Below are 19,013 nucleotides of genomic sequence, written 5' to 3'. Positions count from 1 at the left end.
CTAAACTTAATTTATAAAGAAAAAACGTGTCCTGTGCAATCACTTTGTAGACTATAAAAGTGTTATCTCATTTTTCTTCAATATATAATACAAATAACGTACTTTCAAACATAAGAAAAATATCTATAAGTCTAAAAACTGCTTTATGGAAAACATCTACTTTCACACTTAATCTTAATTACATAAAATCTGGAAGAGGTATTAAAATATTAGTAGTGGATTTATTTTGCAGAGTAAGTATGAACCAATCTGTGAAAATATACTTATTTTATTACTTACTGTAATACATACATGACAGTTTGTATATAAATATGGCTTACATTTAGGACCTGAAATTTATGATTTTATAGTGTACAATTCTATCTCAGTCTCATAGAAAGAGTAGTTTGATCATCTCTCAATGTTTAACTTCTACGAAGGTATGCCATTCGATTAGACGTTATTGTTTTTAAAGTACATAATGCATTTTTAAAAATTTATCGGTACCATTAATTCAATGCATATTAAGGAAATTATTAATGTCAACAAGTATACTGCAAAATATATTTATTACAAAACGATTAAAATAACGTGTCTTACCTACTGACCTATTTTAACATAAAGTTTGTATAATATCTGGAAGATGATGTTCACTGCCAGTTTTCATGTTGGAAGTAGTATTACAGCAGTTTCGTTTTTAAACTTCACTGCAATTTCCGTGTTGATCGAATCAATCACTCTTGCATAAGAAATTTAATTTAAAAAAAAAAAACGTAACATTTTTGTATATCGTATGCGAAAGAAAACTTGAATGTGTAAAAATGCACAGTTTAGAAAATATATGATCATGACTATGTATATTCCTACTGAATGATCATTTATACTTTAAAAAATGTTTACTTAAGAAACTGATCTCAATGCTTAGAGATTGAATATGATATATAATATCATGAGATCTTGAGTTTTAACAATTACACATCAGTCTTAAGACTGTTAGCTAATTAGTATGTAAAATAATCAGTAGCGGTAAATTAAGTTTTGTAGATCACAATGTTTCAGTTTTTACGTTCAACAAAATTATTCTGTAGTTTAGGCATTTTCGCTAGCTGGCCTCTTCTTGTTCTAGAAAACAAATATTTATTTTGCTGTTGCTACATAAAACGTTTGAGATTATGACACATTTATTTTCATCCCAGATTAAATCTTACAGTTTGCTTAGATGGTTTGACATCTGTACTAGTAGTGCGTGTTTTGGACCTTTCTTGTTCTAATTGTGCATGTAAAGATGCTACTTCTGATGTTAACTCGTCCCTTATTTCTTGTAATTTAGCTACTTCTGCTAGTACTGACGCTTTATCTTTCACTGAGAAACAAAAAACAAATTCGTTTAAGTACAGTTAATTTTAGTTAAATGATTAACTAACCAATCACAACTTACTTTCTCCATGAGATAATATTTGATATAGCTTTTTGTTCCTTTTTTTAACTTGTGTCAACTCCTCTTTCAAATTTTCAACCTCGGTTCTTAATTCATTTATAATTTCATCGCGTTTCTCCACTTCTACCCTCAATTGAGCAGAAGTGATCTCATCGTCGATTCTTTTTAGTCTTGTCCTTAATATATCCTTCTCTTTTTCCTTCGTAATTTCTTTTTTTGTCTCCTTTTCCACCGAATCGAAAAATTCTTTATCCATATCTATAAAATTCTTATGTATTATTTGTCATAATATTGTTTTCTCTCAAAAATTTCGAAATAATAATCAAATATTACCTTTAGGTTTTGGATCTGCACAGTCGGTAGGTACAACTGTAATTTGAACGTTGTTCGATCCCAAGCTATTGAATTCTTCCAATGTCATAGTGGCCTTTTTCGATTTTTTCCCAGATTTCTTATTTGGTTCTTGATCTTTTTCTGTCTTACTAGTACCCACGCTTACTAGCTGCTCTTCGTAAGCCAGCTTTGACAGCAAAATGGCTTGATGCAACTCTTGCTCAAATGTTTCCTCGATAGCCTTAAGGAAATCACAATTGGATATGATAACACACAACACTTATAAATATGTCACTACTGAAACAAAATCTTGGCTTTAACAATTTATTATATCTGTAACTAAACTACGATTTTCGCAAATATATAAGTCAAGCCTATGCAGTCCTTAGTATCATCATTCCATTAACAAAAATGAAAATATTTACAAAACTATTGACAAATAAACTTGACAAAGCTGCATGCATGCTATATACCTACCATTGTGTCTTTTTCCTTCCACTGCTCCCACTGTTGATTTTCATTATTACTCTTGTTAGGTTTTTTCTTTTTCCCCTGTAAAGTAATTACGAATATCATCAATATTGTTGAAACATGTATTCAATTTATGGGATACTATAATAACTATCGCTTTTCTGTATTTTAAAGACGATTGCATTTCGTAAAGATTGAAACAGAATTTGACAATTTGAATTATGCACACATTCCCGCCAAAAGTATCCATAAAGTACTCTGATCTTTACCGGCTAATCAAAAGCCAAAAAAACAAATATGTACTACACGCGTCATACCTTGTTTTGTTTTTTCTTGTCATCCTTTTTTGGCTGTTGTTGCTGCTTCGATTTGACAGTTTTTGCTTTTTGGGTTGTCTTGTTAGCGGTAACATTCTTCTGGGTCTTCTTCGGTTCACAATCATCGTCGTCTAGACTGAGTATCGCAAATCTCGACGGTACAGCAGTCGCCATTTCTGTCAACTATGAATATACGTATTGATAACGAAACTACAGAACTTCCGGTATCGTTACGATCATGAGACTCGTAATATTCGTTTTAACTCAAGCTAGTATTTCATATATCAAGCGGTAAACCTTCGAACACGTTGCACGCAACTTACATGTATGCGCACTTATCGTAACAAAGGGACGTATAATGAAAAATGAAGAACGTCGTTAAACCACGACATAAACCGGAAACGAATGGTAAACATTGACGCAAAACTTGCAGCGCCCCTACCGGGAAATATCGTCGAAATTCCACTTACCCGCCCGACGACACAGGTCAACCAACTGTTGCGAGAATAATATGAAACTAACTGTTTTTACACGCATATTTTGCAGTCGGATCTTCTAAAATAAAAATTCGAAGTAACTGTAATTACATGACAATACCTACTTATTTGTACTAATTTCTATTTTCATTTACATTGGGGTTTCAGTTTCTTTAAAATAAGGTTCTTCGAGCGTACCTTGTACATCTTTGTTTTACCGAAAGTATTAATGCATATTTATTATTCTTTCGAACACATTGGTGCAGTTTATAAATTAGTATCTATATGTAATCCAATATTTAATACATACTGACTGCATGTAATTTTAATTTAATACTATTTAGCTTGTAAATTATGTATTACCAGAGGTATTACTTTAGACATGTTAATATTATCATTTTATTTTAATTAAAGTCGATAACTATTGCGATGTATGTCAATGTAAATATCGTATGAGTTTTTCTGTTTAATATGTATGCATTTGTAAGCATCGCTAAGCGAGAAAATTTTAATGCATTGGATAATTAAATGTCACAGTTTGAAATGATTTTACAAGCGTTATTTTATGGTACAACGTTGATACATAAAAAAAACTTGAAGAAACTTCCTTTTTGTGCATATATTATTCATTATTAGAGAGAGAGAGAGAGAGAGAGAGAGAGAGAGAGAGAGAGAGAGAGAGAGAGAGAGAGAGACAGGGAGAGAGAGAGATGACATAATTCAGACCTATAGACGATCTTTACAGTTAATGTATACGTGCAACATTGATTATACATTTAACAAATCCTGTTATATTTCATTACGTTATCATATCAATTATTGGAACACACAGGAACATGCATTTCATTTTGCGTAATTTATAATCACACGTGCAGCCGGCTCTAACTGTTAATCTGAAGTATAAAATATTACACGTGCACACATTTACTAATATACCGTTTTAAAAGGATAAGCCGCGAAACGTATGCGTATTGTATTGTATGGATATTGTATATGCTACGTAGGATTCCGATCCTTATAACCTTTGATCTCTTATAACTCCCTTTTTTCGCCCAGTTTCTCAATAAACGAATGTACGAATCGATGGTCCATATCGTTTATTTTGTTTCGACGTGTCAATATTAATTGATCAATGACGCAAACAATTAACCATAAAATAGAGAAGAACAGTCAACATAAAATGAGCGACGCGAAAGGTTATTGACGCCAAAGCTGGGTAGAATTTCGGAGAAAAAGTATTTCAAATACTATTCTAAATAATCATTCTACAATTCAAATGAAATACTATTTTAAATAAACAGTAGAATTTCCGCAAATAAAATATTTTTATTTTGGTAATCTAAATCCTAAAGTAAAATATTTCATGACGATGAAAATAGATCGAGGAAACGGGTAATATTAAAATGCAAGAAACCATAATATTTTCGAACTCAATTTTCTTGGAAACGAGGCGTCAAATGAGAAAAATTTTATATTTTCTCACTGGTGGTGTAAACATATGAAATAAAATCATTTACGAAACTTTAAAAACGTTTTCCAAAAAAACGATTCATTTGCGATCTACGATTCCTTGGAGACTTTTGTACCTCGATACGGGTACTATACGATGCAATGAAAAAAATTTTGACCTTGAAAATTAGGGTCAAGGACATTTTTCACAAATCTACACCGATCCAGAGGAGTAGATTCACGCTACGGCCGGCTTTACGCTTACTTTTTATACATGCTAACATACATTTTACATATAGATTATAATATTTTGAGAAATAATTGTCAATTATTACGAATAAAATAAAAGTCAGATTAAAATAAGTAACATATTCCAAATAAACTTCTGACTATTTTAAGAATCCATTAAATAGAATATTATATTAAATACTATTTTAAAAAGTTTCTCGAACAAATAGATTATTTTATTTTCAAAAGTGCACGTGTCGATATTAATTGATCAACGACGCAGACACTTAACTATAAAATAGAGGAAGAACAATCTTCAAAATAGAATGAGGAGACGCAAAAAGGTTACTGGCTCGCAATGGTTGGTAGTACTGTCGAATCGAGAATCTCGATCAACGAGAGAGAAGGAAGCATCCATCTCTACACATCCATCCATCCACCGTACGGAGCCCCGTTGCACGTCGGGAAACTGAACATGTACGTACGTCGTACGAGCGACGTAGAGCGTTGAATGTGTCGATTACGTTCGGGGTTGGCTTGCACTTTTCGCGGTTGTATGTGCGCGCAGCAACGTCGCGTGGTCAGCGATCGAGGTGCTCGCGAAGCCTTCTAGTGTGTAGTGACTGGGTGATAAGAGGTGAGCCGAAAAGAGAAACTTTGTTCTTTTCCTGGGACGCTCGCCAATTCAGGAGGTGTACAAACTCTATCGCGGCGTCGCTCTAACAAACAGCCGGGAGAGCTGCGACATTCACGAATAGTGCGTCTGTGTGTGAAAACACATCCAATCACGGAATTCGCGGGCTAAGATGCCCGACGTGGCTCCCGCGGACAACGTCGGCATCGAGACCAGGGTCAACGAAGAAGCGGTGCACGACGAGTGGAGCGACGCTCGCTCCTGGTTTCCCGCGAATACACGTCCGATCCAATTTGCACGTACCCTCGCGTACATATGGGCGAAAAAGTTGCTCGTATTTTGAAACGCCAAACAGTGCTCACGGAAATTAAACTGGCTGTTTCGTGTGCGAATATTTTCGTTCGATCGTGTTAGCACGAATCGTTGCTACACTGTTCCAAAATAACAACGACGATTTCGTTAATATACTATTTCATACTATTCACCTGTAATCAGAGTATGTTGGACATTAAATATTAATGCAAATGTTTATGGGTACAATCAATAGATCTGGATTGACTTATAATTATTTAAAGCTCCGTAAATGTTTTCTTTGGAGAACTCGATAGTGGTCGAGTTGTCTTACGTATTTACAGTTCAAAGAAATCTATATGGAGAGACTGAAAGTATTTTAACGTTCGGTACACGTATTTTAATGTTCGATAAGCCCCCAAAATGAAGGAAACATAATCAAAAGGTGCCCGGGAACATAAATGGATTAGTAGTTTCTTTTGGGAATTGTATTTGTTTGGCTGGCTTCTTATGCGAACCGTGTTTCGTGTCCGATAAAGTGAAACTAATTGTTAAGACTATATTTTAGTCGATAGATTAAGTCTTTCGTATGGTTATATATCGAAGCAGCTAATATTAGTGAGGGTGCTTGTTGCAATAACAAATGTAAAAAGGAATGTAATCATTTTGAACTTAGATGCTGATATTATAAAGGAGTAATACTAAAAAGCTCTTTAAGATGTGCGAACAAACAGAGATCAATTACTTGGACGGCGACATAGTATGGGTAAAACTTGGAGCTTGTTGGTGGCCCGGACAAGTTACTGGGTTCCATAATTTACCTAAGGACATTCAAGATGAGTTCCAAAAGAAGCCTTTAATAGCCGCCGTGAAATTCTTTCAAGAAGATACCTAGTAAGCAATTTGGCGTTAATATTATTTTGCTAATCTCCACTTACTTGTTTATATTTGCATTGTAATTTCAGTTTATGGGTATTTAAACATTTGATATATATATGCTCCATATATTTACATCATTTATGTACATGATTAATATAGAATTTTTGTTATTTTCAGTGAATTTGTAAAAAACTATCAACAAATTTATAAATATAATTGTACACAGAAAGATGAGTTCATCAGAAAAGGACTTGGTATGTTACTTTTAATTTTATTTCCTTGGGACTAATATTTTCTTCGCATGTTGACTGCCGAGCGTAATTCATTGGTTTTGCCTTCAGCATAATATATTCGAGTTTACAATGTTAAAAACAAAGGCTGTACTCCCGACAACCGGTCACTTCCGATTTAGCTGGAATTTTACAAATAGCTTCATTTTACATAAAAACAATGTTTACGAGAAGGATTTTCGACGACCCGGAATTCAAGGCTCAAAATTTTTGTTTTTATCATTTTAGTGTCACTCCCTGTAATTTCGAAAACTTCTCCGCTTCGATTTTTCTGAAATTCTAGAAACAAGTTCTTTTTAGATAAAGACAATATTTGAAAGAAGAATTTTTGTTCTGGGATTTACAAAATTTTGGACCATAATTTTCGAGTCGTCAAAAATCCTTCTCGTAAACATCGTTTTCATATGAAACGAGACTATCTTCGAAATTTCAGATAAATTGGGCGTGATCGGTATTCGGAAGTTTCGCCAAAACAGAAATATTCGCATGTTCGAATGTACACATACTTTTTTGAAGCATTATTCTAATATTAATTGTGTTCGCAAAATTATAAACGTTATTGTTTGCAAATTTTACGCGTTTTTATAAAGTTCAGTGCCAATCACTAGTGACCACCATGGCAGTCAACGTGTTAATAGACTTATTAAATTTGGTCCTATATTATATAACATGACTGTTTGCAGATAAATATAGGAGCAAAAGCAGAGATGGTTCTCGATATATGGACAAATTCCCTGGAGATGTTGAAATGGCTGAGAAGTTAACCGGAGGTGATCCGGACATACTGAACCATGATAAATTTTGTCCAGAGGAGAAGCCAAACATATCAGCTCTATTCGGAGATAAGAAGGTTACGAAGAAAAAGAAGGAACGAGAGGAGACTTCAAGAAGAAGCGACACCATGGAAGTTGCAAGGAAGATCACACACCCTCGATTTTTACGAGAAAGCGACCATGAAGTTCGAATTCGTCAGCAGCCGAGCAGTTTACCGTCAACACCAAATAATACTGGTTCTCCGCAATATCCTTGTCATTTGTGCAATTTCACTTCTTCTCGCGTTAATGTTATTATTTGTCATATAAAAAGTCATAGGTCTGGAAGTTCGCCGATGTCAAAAACAAAAGTGAACACTTATTCTCAGTACAGGGACAGACACTCGGACGTAGATACGCCGAAAAGAAAGTATGTGAGAAAAGAAAAGAGTCAATCGTGCAGAAGCAAAAGCACCGGGGAATCGGGGAAAAGGAAACAAATTAAACAAAACGAGAAAGCTGCTAAAAAGAAGAAAATGGATCCGAAAATTCGTGATACCATATTGGCAGACTGGGAGGACGAGTCTGACGAAGATGTTAGTCTGAGTCAGAGTAAGCAATCCGATTCAACGCCTGTAAATAATTCACCAACGAGAAGTCACTTCGATCTTGAAAAGTCGGAAGAATCTGATCAGAAGAATAATACACTACCAGATCCTAATGAAATTATCGCAGAAACTGAAAAATTACTTAAAGAAACGGAGAAGTTGACATCGATTAATATAATGGAGCACTCCGAAACAGATAATACTAATATAGCCAAAAATTTTAAATCAAATCTATTCGATAAGCAATCGGATCAGGAGAAGGACAGAACACCCGATGTTGAGATCAACGAGCCTGACAGATCGCAGAAGGGAAAAGAATCTTCCAATTCTGATAATGAAAGTAAATATAATACAGTTAACAAAGATGATAGAAAGTCGTTATTAGCTTGTTTTGATTTTCATGAAGAGGAACTATCTATACCTCCTGTTAGGAAAAAAGCGCGCGCGTTTCACCAAAAGAAAGAAATTATAAAAGAGTTCGAAATGAGTCAAGCTTTGAAAACAGAGCAGGAGAAGGAAGCGGAAAACAAAACTGCGGACGAGGACAATAATATTAAGTCGCGTGAGAACGAAACGATGGAGGAACTGATGTCTTTAGGTGTCAAGGATTTAGAGAAATACGGAAAGAGCAAAAAACTCGTAGAAAAAGACATACCGACGAACAACGAGGCTGAAAAAGTATCAGAAAATTTGGAATCCGAAAAAATATCGACAGATGTACAGAAATCCGACACCGGTGACTGTAACGCAGAGTTAAAAGGCGTAGAAATATTTGAGGCTGAAAAGTCTGAGGACGAAAGTAAAACTGTCATGACCTCTCCAAAAACTGAAATACAACAAGTTCCTAAACCAAATGCCGAGGTAGAACTATCAGAAGAGAAAGAATTAATTGTGCAAAGCGAAGCTAGTGTTGATAAACCAACGGAATACAAAAGTATAGATATTGATAATGAAAATACAGGAAGTACAGAGCAACCTTCGAAAGAAATCGATGAAATTTCTTCAGAACGATTTACGACGGAAACAGAGGACGAAACGGTTTCCGAGTCCGCTGACACGCTTCCGGACCAAAGCGAAAATTCTGATGTAGACATGCTGGATCAGGATCAAAGGCCCAATCCTGACCTTGCGAATACTCTATTGAACAACGATCAATTAAGCGTCACTCCACAAGCAAGAAAGCGTAGAGGCAGACCAAGAAAGTCAGAATTCTTACACAGCACCAGTGGCAACACTAGTGGGAACGAAAGCCCGAGGATAAAAGATAATAAGAACAGCCAGAAGCTTTTGGAAAAATTTGAAATCGAAAGGAGAACCTCGGAGTCTGATAGTGAACGTTCGTACAGTGGGAGAAAGCGAAAACCGAATAAAAAATATTTAGAATCTGACATATACGTGCAGGATTTAGATCAAAGAATATATAAGACTGATGAAAGCCAATCTGAAAACGAGGAGAAAAGTTCCGAAAAGGTGAAAGGTAGAACAAAAAGAAACAAAAAATTCTCGACAACTGACAAGAAAACGAGTGAGAAAATTGAGTTCGAAGTACAAAAAGAATTGGAGATCTCTTGCAGCGTGTCGAACGTAGCAGAGAATAATCTTAATTCTTCCAGCATCGAATTACAAAGTAATGCAACTGAAAGCAATACACGCAAAGACGAAGTCGTTACTGAAGTAAATCCGAAAGACAGTGACATTCAAGCTTCCAATGAGGTTTATGAAAAAATGAAGATTTCCTTGGAAGAAAAAGATTCGCCAAAATATACGTCCGACTTTGCCGAAGGTACAAAGTCTCAGGAAGTAGAAAGTGTTGCGGAAACTAAGGATACGTTGCTCGAACCCGAGAAAGTGAAAGACACTGTGATGGAAACAGAAAATCTATCAAGTTCGAACGATGTTCGGACAGAAAATCTGACAAATGTAACCGTAGAATCTTGTAGCACAATTCAGCCGGAAGTTTCAACAGAGAAAGAAACTTTTACCCCGCAAACGGATATTTTAAAGACTGTCGAGATGCTACCGCCGAAAAAGTCACAGATTAAAAAGTTCGAGTTATCGCAAATTGATTTTTTTGACTCGGGCGCCTCTGCTAATAAATCTACTATAGAACCTGAATTAAATACCGGGGAGGAGAAGCTGAAACATGTGGAGGTGGTTAAGAATGATGCAGAAGCGGATGAAACACATCCTTTGAAAGAGAAGGAAGACGTTTTTTCTGAGAAACTTGACTCGGATACGAAAAGCGAGGATACTATGAAAGAGGAATCGAAAGAAGAGACAAAAATTCAAAGTATTGAAGAGGCTTCGCCAACAAACTACGAGGTTCATCAAACCGAAATGGAAACCTCCGACGTCCAGAAACAAGAATTAAAATTAGAAAGCTCGGAACAGGTACAGAAAGATGCGACAAGCGAGCAGCAACAACCTCATAAGAAATCGTCCATGCAAACAAGGTACAAAGGAAAGTTTACCCCGGAGACTGGTGCTAAATCAAAGAAAGATAAAGAGCTGTTGCTTGAAGAAAAGTCGTCGAATACATTTCAGGAAGCTTTCCTGAAAACGTTGCACATGGACAAGAAAAAAGGAGGAGCAGATGACTCTGACACGGCTTGGAAGGGAAAGAAAGGTAAAAAATCAATGAAGAAGAAATCTGAGGAAGACGTGGATGCTGGAAATACTTCTGCTGAAACAATTCAAGACGTGAAGGCTAGCGAAGAATCACCCAAGAAAGTGGAGAATTTGTCTAGCATGCAAGCTGAAGAAAACAGTTCGCAGGTAACAGTCGTTAGCAATTTTGAAGGTATAGAAGTAGTGGTTGATCAGAACCTCGAAAGTGATGCAAAAGTCGACGATGCTGTATTTCAAAACATGGATCAGCTTGCATCGTCATCATCGTCGAGCGAACTTGACAACACGTCTAAGTCGCAAGCGCAGTCGCCTTCCACCGAAGACACTTCGAAATCTATTAGCGTAGACGTGCAAAAAACTGATGAATCATCGCGGATGTCAACGTCTACACCGTCACCGTCGTCCGACGTTGCGGTACCGGTGAAGAAACGCGAGATGCCCCGCATAATTAAAAATGTCACGTTAACCGAGCCTATGCAGATCTTGAAATCAAAATTATTGGATAAGTTTCCCCAGAAAGGGACGAAACATAAACTCGAAGCAGAAAGCCCAAAAAGATCGGATCAGAAAGGCGGTCCGAAGGCGAAAGTAATGAAAATCGAATCTCTGGCGTCGAACACGAAAATGAAAACTGGTTCGAAAGTGACGTCCCACATGTCGTTGACTAAAAAGCTGCAGGTGCTGAAAGCTGAGGAAGCAGAAACTGCCGCGATGATGGAAGCGCAAAATGAACAATTGAATTTGAAAACTTCGAAAGCTTCTACCGCAACAGCTGCGACTGAGAAATTCATTCAACAAAGCTCCCAAAGTCTGGCAGATATGGAGTTGGACATCAACTCAATGCCATTCGTTCTCAGCGAAGATGTTCTAACACCGGAGAACATCGATCAAATGCCTGTCGTTATATCTTCCATCATACCTGCATCTAGTACGATACCGGCAACACTGTCTTTCACCCCTACTACTCAGATAGTGTCACCGACTCCGACGCAATACAAATTGAGCGAAAATACGACCGAAGTGTCGCCTACGAAGAAAAAGAGCGGTACTCCTGCAATCCTGAAGAACAAAAGTAAAGCTAAACCTACGATCACTAGCATAAAAACAATAGTGCCTCCATTAACTGGCGGAGTAAAAGGTATCAAATTCCAAAGTGCCCCGGCAACAAGCAAAGTTCCCCCTCTTTTGACACAGAAAGGTACGCCAAGTAAATACGTAGTGGTGCAGACCTCTGCGGGGCAACAGCTACGCTATAGTGTTCAGGGTAAACCTAGCACCCAACAAAAAATAGCTATACCGACCGGCAAAGCTACTGGAAATACCCAGGTGGTCCAGCAAGGTGGGAAAGTAGTAATTTTGACGTCGGCGCAGTCTGGACAAACGAAGATGTTACCGTTAAATATCGCTAAAACTTTAGGTAACAAGGTACAGAGAATTATGACCAGTAAAGGGCAAGTACTTTGCCCTATCAGTCCACAGGGTATTATAAATTCGAAAACGGTGATCGCACCGAAAGGCGACGGCGTGTCTCCGGCGACGTCGAAGCTTCCCGCAGGCCACAAAATTATTAATACACAAGGCATAATAACGTCGAAAGGTGTGCTGACTCCGATTTCAGGAACAATTGCTAAGACAGCTCTTTTGGGAACTTTATCTCAAGGGATCCTTACGAAGGGCGGAATTTATACACCGATAAGTGCTTCTACTCTAGGTGGAAAAACGATCATTGGATCGAAGACTTTGGTCACGAAAGGTGGGACCATTTTGTCCTCGCAGAACTTGGGTACTTCGAAGGCTATTTTAACCCCGATATCTCAAGCTATTAGTGGGAAAACGATTTTAAGTCCTCAAGGTATCACCTCGAAAGCTACGGTTCTGACACCGATAACAGGACAGCAAGTCAAAGCAATTGCGGCAAAAAGTCCATCCAAGGGCGGCAAAGTACAGTATCAGTCTGTACAACAAAAAGTGCAATTACCTATGCTACAAAAATCTCAGAAGGTTGCAATGTCGTCGTCACAAGGACGATCTGGACAGTCGAAGAGTACGGCGAACACGGTGGTGCTGCAGAACACTGTCTCTGCACAGAAGACCGGGCAAGGAAAAAGAATAATAAAACAAACGATGGTACAACAAGGTTCTGCGATTCAAAATATCACAACTCAAAGCGGTAGCCAACAAACGATCAGTATGAGTTCGCAGGTTCAAAAGGGGAAAGCTGTACCTACGTCGGCCATACAAAAAGTGATTGTTCCCCGTGGCGGTCGGCAATCGAAGACGCAGCAAAAGATCGTCGTTCAGAAAGTGCAAGAACCAGCGATCACAGCTGTACAGAACATTCAGGCGAAACACACTGTTTCCGGATCGCTAGCAAGCGTGCCTAGCATGTCGAAGATTGCTCAACAAAAGCATCCTGTTACACCGACGAAATCTGGTGTGAAAGGTCATGCGGTAGGTAAAGGCGCGCAGCAACAGAAGAATTTGTTCAACATAGCAATGAATTCAGTGGCTGCGGCTAACGTGAGCAGCCTCTCTCTCCCGCCACTAGAACCTATCGAGCCCGAAAAGAAAATGAAGGTGGAGAGCGTGCTCTCCGAAACTGTGCAAAAGGAGCCCAAAGGAGATAAGTTCGGCGTGGAGAAGGGCGGTGAAGTAGTCGAGAAAGTGGATGATTCGAAAATAACTACGCAACCGCAAATAATGGCCTTACCGACGGAGAGCAGCGACGGTACGCAAACGTACGTTTTAGTGACCATCGATGAACAGGGACAGATACATCCTCTCGACAATAATGCTCTAATGTCGTTGGAGGGCACGACGCAAAATCCAGATGGCACAAGAACATTGTACATCGATCCCAGCTCGTTAGGCGAGGCAGGCACGCTAGACAATATTGTCCTACAATTTGACAACGGTGCATTGCCAAATATACAGTCTAGTTCTACAGAACCTGCGCAAACAATTATATCAGAAAGCTTCCCCACATCGGAAGTGATACAAACATCGAATCAAGATATCTTAGCGGCTGCTCTGGCCAATACGGATTTCCAACAGGAGATCAATTTGTCCGAAAGTCCAGCCGGAAATGTGATGACCGCTGGCTTGACTCAAACGAGTTTGATAAATCAGACCATTTTACAGTCGACCATCATCCCCCCTACAGAACCGATTTCTTCTCCTTCTGTGCTCGAGACATCGTTGACCTTGAATCAACCCATAATGACCCCATTAGAGGTGCCTAGTAATTTACCCATACAGTCGAGAACAGCTCCGGTCTCGACCGTGACAACCATACCGTCTTCTCTCGAGTTGCCGATTACGATAACTAATCCTAGCATTTCTTACATTTCGACGAGCGAGACGCAAATCCAAATTCCTGGCAACTCTATGCCAGATATCGGAGAGATCATGGAAAGTTCGAACACGGCCGAAATCACAAGAACAGACGTTCCTGTAACCACGCAGTACCTAGTGTTGCCGAATTTAGAAACCAACATAGCCGCGGAATCACGGAAACAGCGAAACGATGTTGCTTCGATGCCCAACGTTTCCTATTCAGTTTCGATACCAAATAGTATAGTTATACAAACTTCGCAAGTGCAGACTACTCCTTCGATGCCTATAATAGACGACACCTACACGGAAAACGTACAGTTCAGTTCCACCGTAGAACCATCTATAACGACAGAGCAGACTTTTGCAGATGTAACAGTCTCGGAGATGCTTGTCTCGAAGCCACCCACTTCTACGGAATGTGTACAATCACAAGACGTCACTGTAACGTCAGAGATGAACGTCTCCCAAGAGGTCTCTGCGTCTTCCCAAGAACCCATTGTATCAACGAACGAGCCTGCTACTTTAGAAGAAGAACAAAATACGGAAGCAGCTCTAGAAGAAGTTTACACTTCTCAAGAAGTCTCCATAAAATCGGAAGAGATGATTTTACAGTCCCCGATAGATAAGAAGGAGAGTAGTCCTAGCGTGACTATGGTTGATCAAAACGAGGAGACTAGCAATAATGATAATACAATGCATGTAGATATTTCAGAGCAGCCGGACGAATCTATACAGACGAGTAACATGCCCGTGATGGATGAAACCGCTTTAGTCACATCTGAATCCAATATAAAAATGTCGCCTGTAGAGCGTACGAGCTTCGAAGCGACAGACTCGAATGAAATAGATACGGGCACGTCGCAAGAATCCGAGAACGTGAAGAAACTGAAAGAGTTAACGTTCGACGAGCGATCTGACAATAATGTTCATTCCCCCGTAGCACAGGAACAAACGCCGACGTCTAACGAAGTGGAGGTCGCCCAAGAGACGGCTCAAATTCTACCTGCGGAATCATTGAATCGTCTGGACGAGCGGATGGACGTGGACGAAGCTGTAGAATCGAAAATTTACGCTGCGAGCTCGGCGAAGGAACCGGAAGGCAGTCAAAGGGATGAGCCGTCGTCTCAAGGTGAACCGGAGATAGTTCAAAGAAATTTGGACTTGCAATTCGAGGAGACGAACTCGAACTCGGAGACTAGTCATGAAACACCGTCGCAGTCGTACGAACAGTTCGGCGTGGCAGTGACTACCGACTCTACCGATTTGCCTAGTCAGTCCGCGACTAAATCCGAGAACTCGAGGGAGCCTTCGCAATCGATAACATACGAGCCCATGGAGACGGACGAAGAAGCGATCGTTACGGAGCCGCCGAGCCAGTCGTTTGAGCATTCGAAGATGAACGAGGCTTCTCAATCGTATGAGACCTCTGCGGAAGAGAGCACGAATGCGCCCACTCAATCCTTCAACGAACTCATGCAAAGTCAGGAGGAGAGAACGACTATGGATGAGGGGATAGATGATCAAACGTTTCCGACGCAAAGCTACGACGTGGGGAAGGCGGAAAATATTTCGGAGAATTTGGAAACCGATACGGAAATTAGCCAGGAGGGAAACATGCCGTCTCAGTCTAACGATATCGGTGCTGATGGTATCGGTACGTCCTCAGTCTCGACGAATAATTCAGGGCTGAACGAGGACGAAACCGCGAGCTCATCCTACGTGCCGGAAACTCCTGAGAATCAGGAAAGAGACCCAGATCAAGAAAGTGCAATAAGTACATCGTCCTGTGAGATTCCACCTTGCGCAGAATTAAACATTGCGTCGTCGAGCGCGGAGCATACTATTATCCATGACAATGGGGTACCTGAGATACCGACATCATCGTACAATTTGAACCCGGACATTACATCGACTCATGTAGATTCCGTGCCGACCTCCAGCTACGAAGAGCAGAATGTTTCAACTTCTTATGAGGTACCGATCTCGATGCCCGGCCTAGAAGAGACTCCCTCCCAGAATTTCGTCACCGAGAGTACAGATCATAGGAACGAGCCTTCCAGTTATTATGCTCACCATCAGGAAGTAACAGCGAGTTATTACGAACCGGTTGGCCAAGAAACAAATTCTAGGCTGGACGAAGATCCGCAAGAGGAGGTGACTCCCAGTTATTATGAGGGTAACCCTCAGGAAGCGAGTCAAAGCTACTTCAACCCAGAGGAGGCTACGCCGAGTTACTCCAGCCATAACGTTTCTCCTAGTTACTACGATCACAGACCGGAGAGCGAAGCCAGTCAGAGCTACTATTCTACGGACGATATAGAAAAAAGTGAACAATCATCCTCGCAGAACATTGAGGCGTCTCAAAGTTTTTATCAGGAACAGTCGGATGAATTAAAATTAAGACAACAGGGAGAAGCTACCCCAACTTATACCGAAAGATATCCAGTTGATTACACATTGGAGAACTCTCCCATAGAAAGGCACGATCTTGTAGAAAGTTCTGTACCAGCCACCAGGCCTACAGAGAGGTAATACATTATGATGGGTAATAGCATTATGCTATGAGAACAGTCCTTGTTTTTATAGACTATTGGACATTGCAGCCATTGATAGATAAACTCGAGTCTATTTTCAAGTGTAAATATAATATTAAGATGATAAGTGACTAAATGTAAGGTTATAATTAGATTCTTATTATAATTTATAACTATTAAATAAATAAATATATATATATAACATATATACATATATATGTATACATGTCAACACAATATATATATATAACGGATTTAATCCGTATATAGAATTCGATATGTAAGCACATTGTAATTAACAAGAAGAGATATGGTTTCATCGAAAAAACACTATGATCTTATTATTATTTGATATATTCAGGTATTGTTCATACTTCGGTACAAAGTACCCATAATAACTTCTCTTTTTCACTCTCACTCTCACTCTCTCTCTCTCTCTCTCTCTCTCTCTCTCTCTCTCTCTCTCTCTCTCTCTCCCCCAGATATGTTAATACTTTGGCATATGACAAATTTCTTACTATTATATGTTTTTAAATATCATATGCATGCGATGTGTATATTGTAAAGTTTCGCTGTGGATCGTTGGAGTAGTAGTGAAACCTATCGATCGCTCGTTTTGGATTATGTAATTGTTGCAACGAAAATACCATTCGATCTATTAATAATTCGTTTTGCAATTACGACGAACGAGTTACGGTAAAACGATTGTAGAATATTTATACATTGTCACGATTTTTTATTAAAAAAAAAAGAAGAAAGAGTAATCAAATTGCTGCTACTCCATAGAGTTGAATTTTAATAAACAATCTTTTTCGTCTAACGCCTACGGACCGGGCTCGAGTGATTGTATAAAAACATAAATGCACAATATATCTTCAATAAAGTACCAATAATGTACGCCCTAAAATATTTGTAAAATACACAAGTAAAGACTTTTTGGGCTATCATTCGAAGACTTAATTTTTCATATAAGTTCTTCACTGTCCGTTCTTTTCGCTCAACAAACTGCCTGCTGATAGAAATTTTTAATGTTGTAAGTAATCACAGGTGCATAGGATTGAGCGGATCCAAGGATCGTGTTATTAGACATACAGTGTTTACTTTGTAGGTACTAGTGTTTACATTTATGAGAAACAAACAAGCCTATTATTTCATCTATAACGATGTGTAATCTGTGTGTTGATGCGATGTAAAGGATAAAAGGGTTTTAACATGAAAATCTGTCGTGTTTGATTCAGATTCGTGCTTGTAAGAAACTATGTTTTAAATTGAAATATTCTGATAATCGTTATTATAGAAACGAATCATCGATTATATCAAAAGGCAATTTATATTTCTGTAATATATTTAAATTAATCAGAATTATAGCATAATTCCATTTATGCAATTTATTTATGTCCGATACACCGGTGAAAATGTATATTTTAACAAATGTTTCTTAATGCAAGTTGAATCAAATCGTATGTCCAAAATAATTTGTGGATCTCAAACAAGACAGATTTGCCATTGTATCCTAATAGAAATGATTATATTATATTCTTTATAAACTCATGTTATCAAAAATAAATTTGTTTTTATTTCCCGTGGCGTTTTCAATTATGGTCACGTATGTGTATATATTATATTATTGTCAAGAAAAAATATATTAATTGAAAGTTATTAATGTTTTGCGAAAATGAGACATAAATTTGATAGAATGTTTTTTGGGTGAACGTAGAAGAAAATCAATTCTGAAAAAAATGGACTGAATTGTTAATATTAATCATCCTTTGATTTCATTAGATTTGTGTATATTTGTGCATATATATGTACGTACACGTATATCTACCTGCATAAATATATGTGCATATATATATCTTCCACTTAAAGAAGTTACACAAAAGAAATTATCTGTACCTATGAACAGTTATTGTAATTCGAAATGGGGAATTTATAGAAATTACATTTTCTATTAAAAATTTTCTGATACACTCATCAGGTGGGATATATATATTGCTTCACTGAAGTAATAAAGTGTAAGTGGCATAAAGTGATACTATAAATAAAATAGCATTGCTGCGTTCTTATATCAATAACAATTTGATATTTTCGTCACTAACAATAATTAGCTTTTTATTTCTACAGTGTGCACGACATACAAGATTGTAACTAAGAGATAAAATAAATATATGAATATTTACGTAACAGATTATATGTATAATGAATACGTTTTTGGTGGTATTTGATAATATCCCGTTACTGTTAATTTTATATGACAAAAAAATATTATTTAACCTTACTTGAGACGGCTGTAATAATTCAGAAAGTTGCAATCCATTTTGACTAATAATTGTATTTAATATTTCTTATGAAGTATAATTTAAATGAATT

The 19,013-nt window shown here is 38.0% G+C and overlaps 2 protein-coding genes across 3 annotated transcripts; one reads left to right on the top strand and one right to left on the bottom strand.

Annotated features, from left to right (window-relative positions):
• Positions 1–250: 250 nt before the first annotated feature.
• Positions 251–3,014, bottom strand: LOC143353949 (G kinase-anchoring protein 1-B). Its single transcript, XM_076787560.1, has 7 exons — positions 2,862–3,014; positions 2,539–2,721; positions 2,228–2,302; positions 1,751–1,991; positions 1,418–1,675; positions 1,188–1,342; positions 251–1,101 (listed from the first exon to the last, which is right to left on the bottom strand). Exons 2-7 carry the CDS (start codon positions 2,710–2,712, stop codon positions 1,069–1,071), a joined length of 936 nt encoding a protein of 311 aa, XP_076643675.1. The 5' UTR covers positions 2,713–2,721; positions 2,862–3,014; the 3' UTR covers positions 251–1,068.
• Positions 3,015–5,415: 2,401 nt separating this feature from the next.
• Positions 5,416–18,225, top strand: LOC143353946 (uncharacterized). Of its 2 annotated transcripts, none has more exons than XM_076787558.1 (4): positions 5,416–5,821; positions 6,293–6,510; positions 6,673–6,749; positions 7,469–18,225. In XM_076787558.1, exons 2-4 carry the CDS (start codon positions 6,335–6,337, stop codon positions 16,639–16,641), a joined length of 9,426 nt encoding a protein of 3,141 aa, XP_076643673.1. In that variant the 5' UTR covers positions 5,416–5,821; positions 6,293–6,334; the 3' UTR covers positions 16,642–18,225. The 2 variants fall into 2 exon arrangements, with proteins under 2 accessions (XP_076643673.1, XP_076643672.1); XM_076787557.1 differs by having other exon boundaries at positions 5,416–6,061.
• The last annotated feature ends 788 nt before the right edge of the window (positions 18,226–19,013 follow it).

This window comes from Halictus rubicundus, chromosome 5, assembly GCF_050948215.1.
Source record: "Halictus rubicundus isolate RS-2024b chromosome 5, iyHalRubi1_principal, whole genome shotgun sequence".
Taxonomy (NCBI): Eukaryota; Metazoa; Arthropoda; class Insecta; order Hymenoptera; family Halictidae; genus Halictus; species Halictus rubicundus.
Note: the sequence above shows the minus strand (reverse complement) of the source record. Positions and strands in the feature narration are given on the sequence as shown.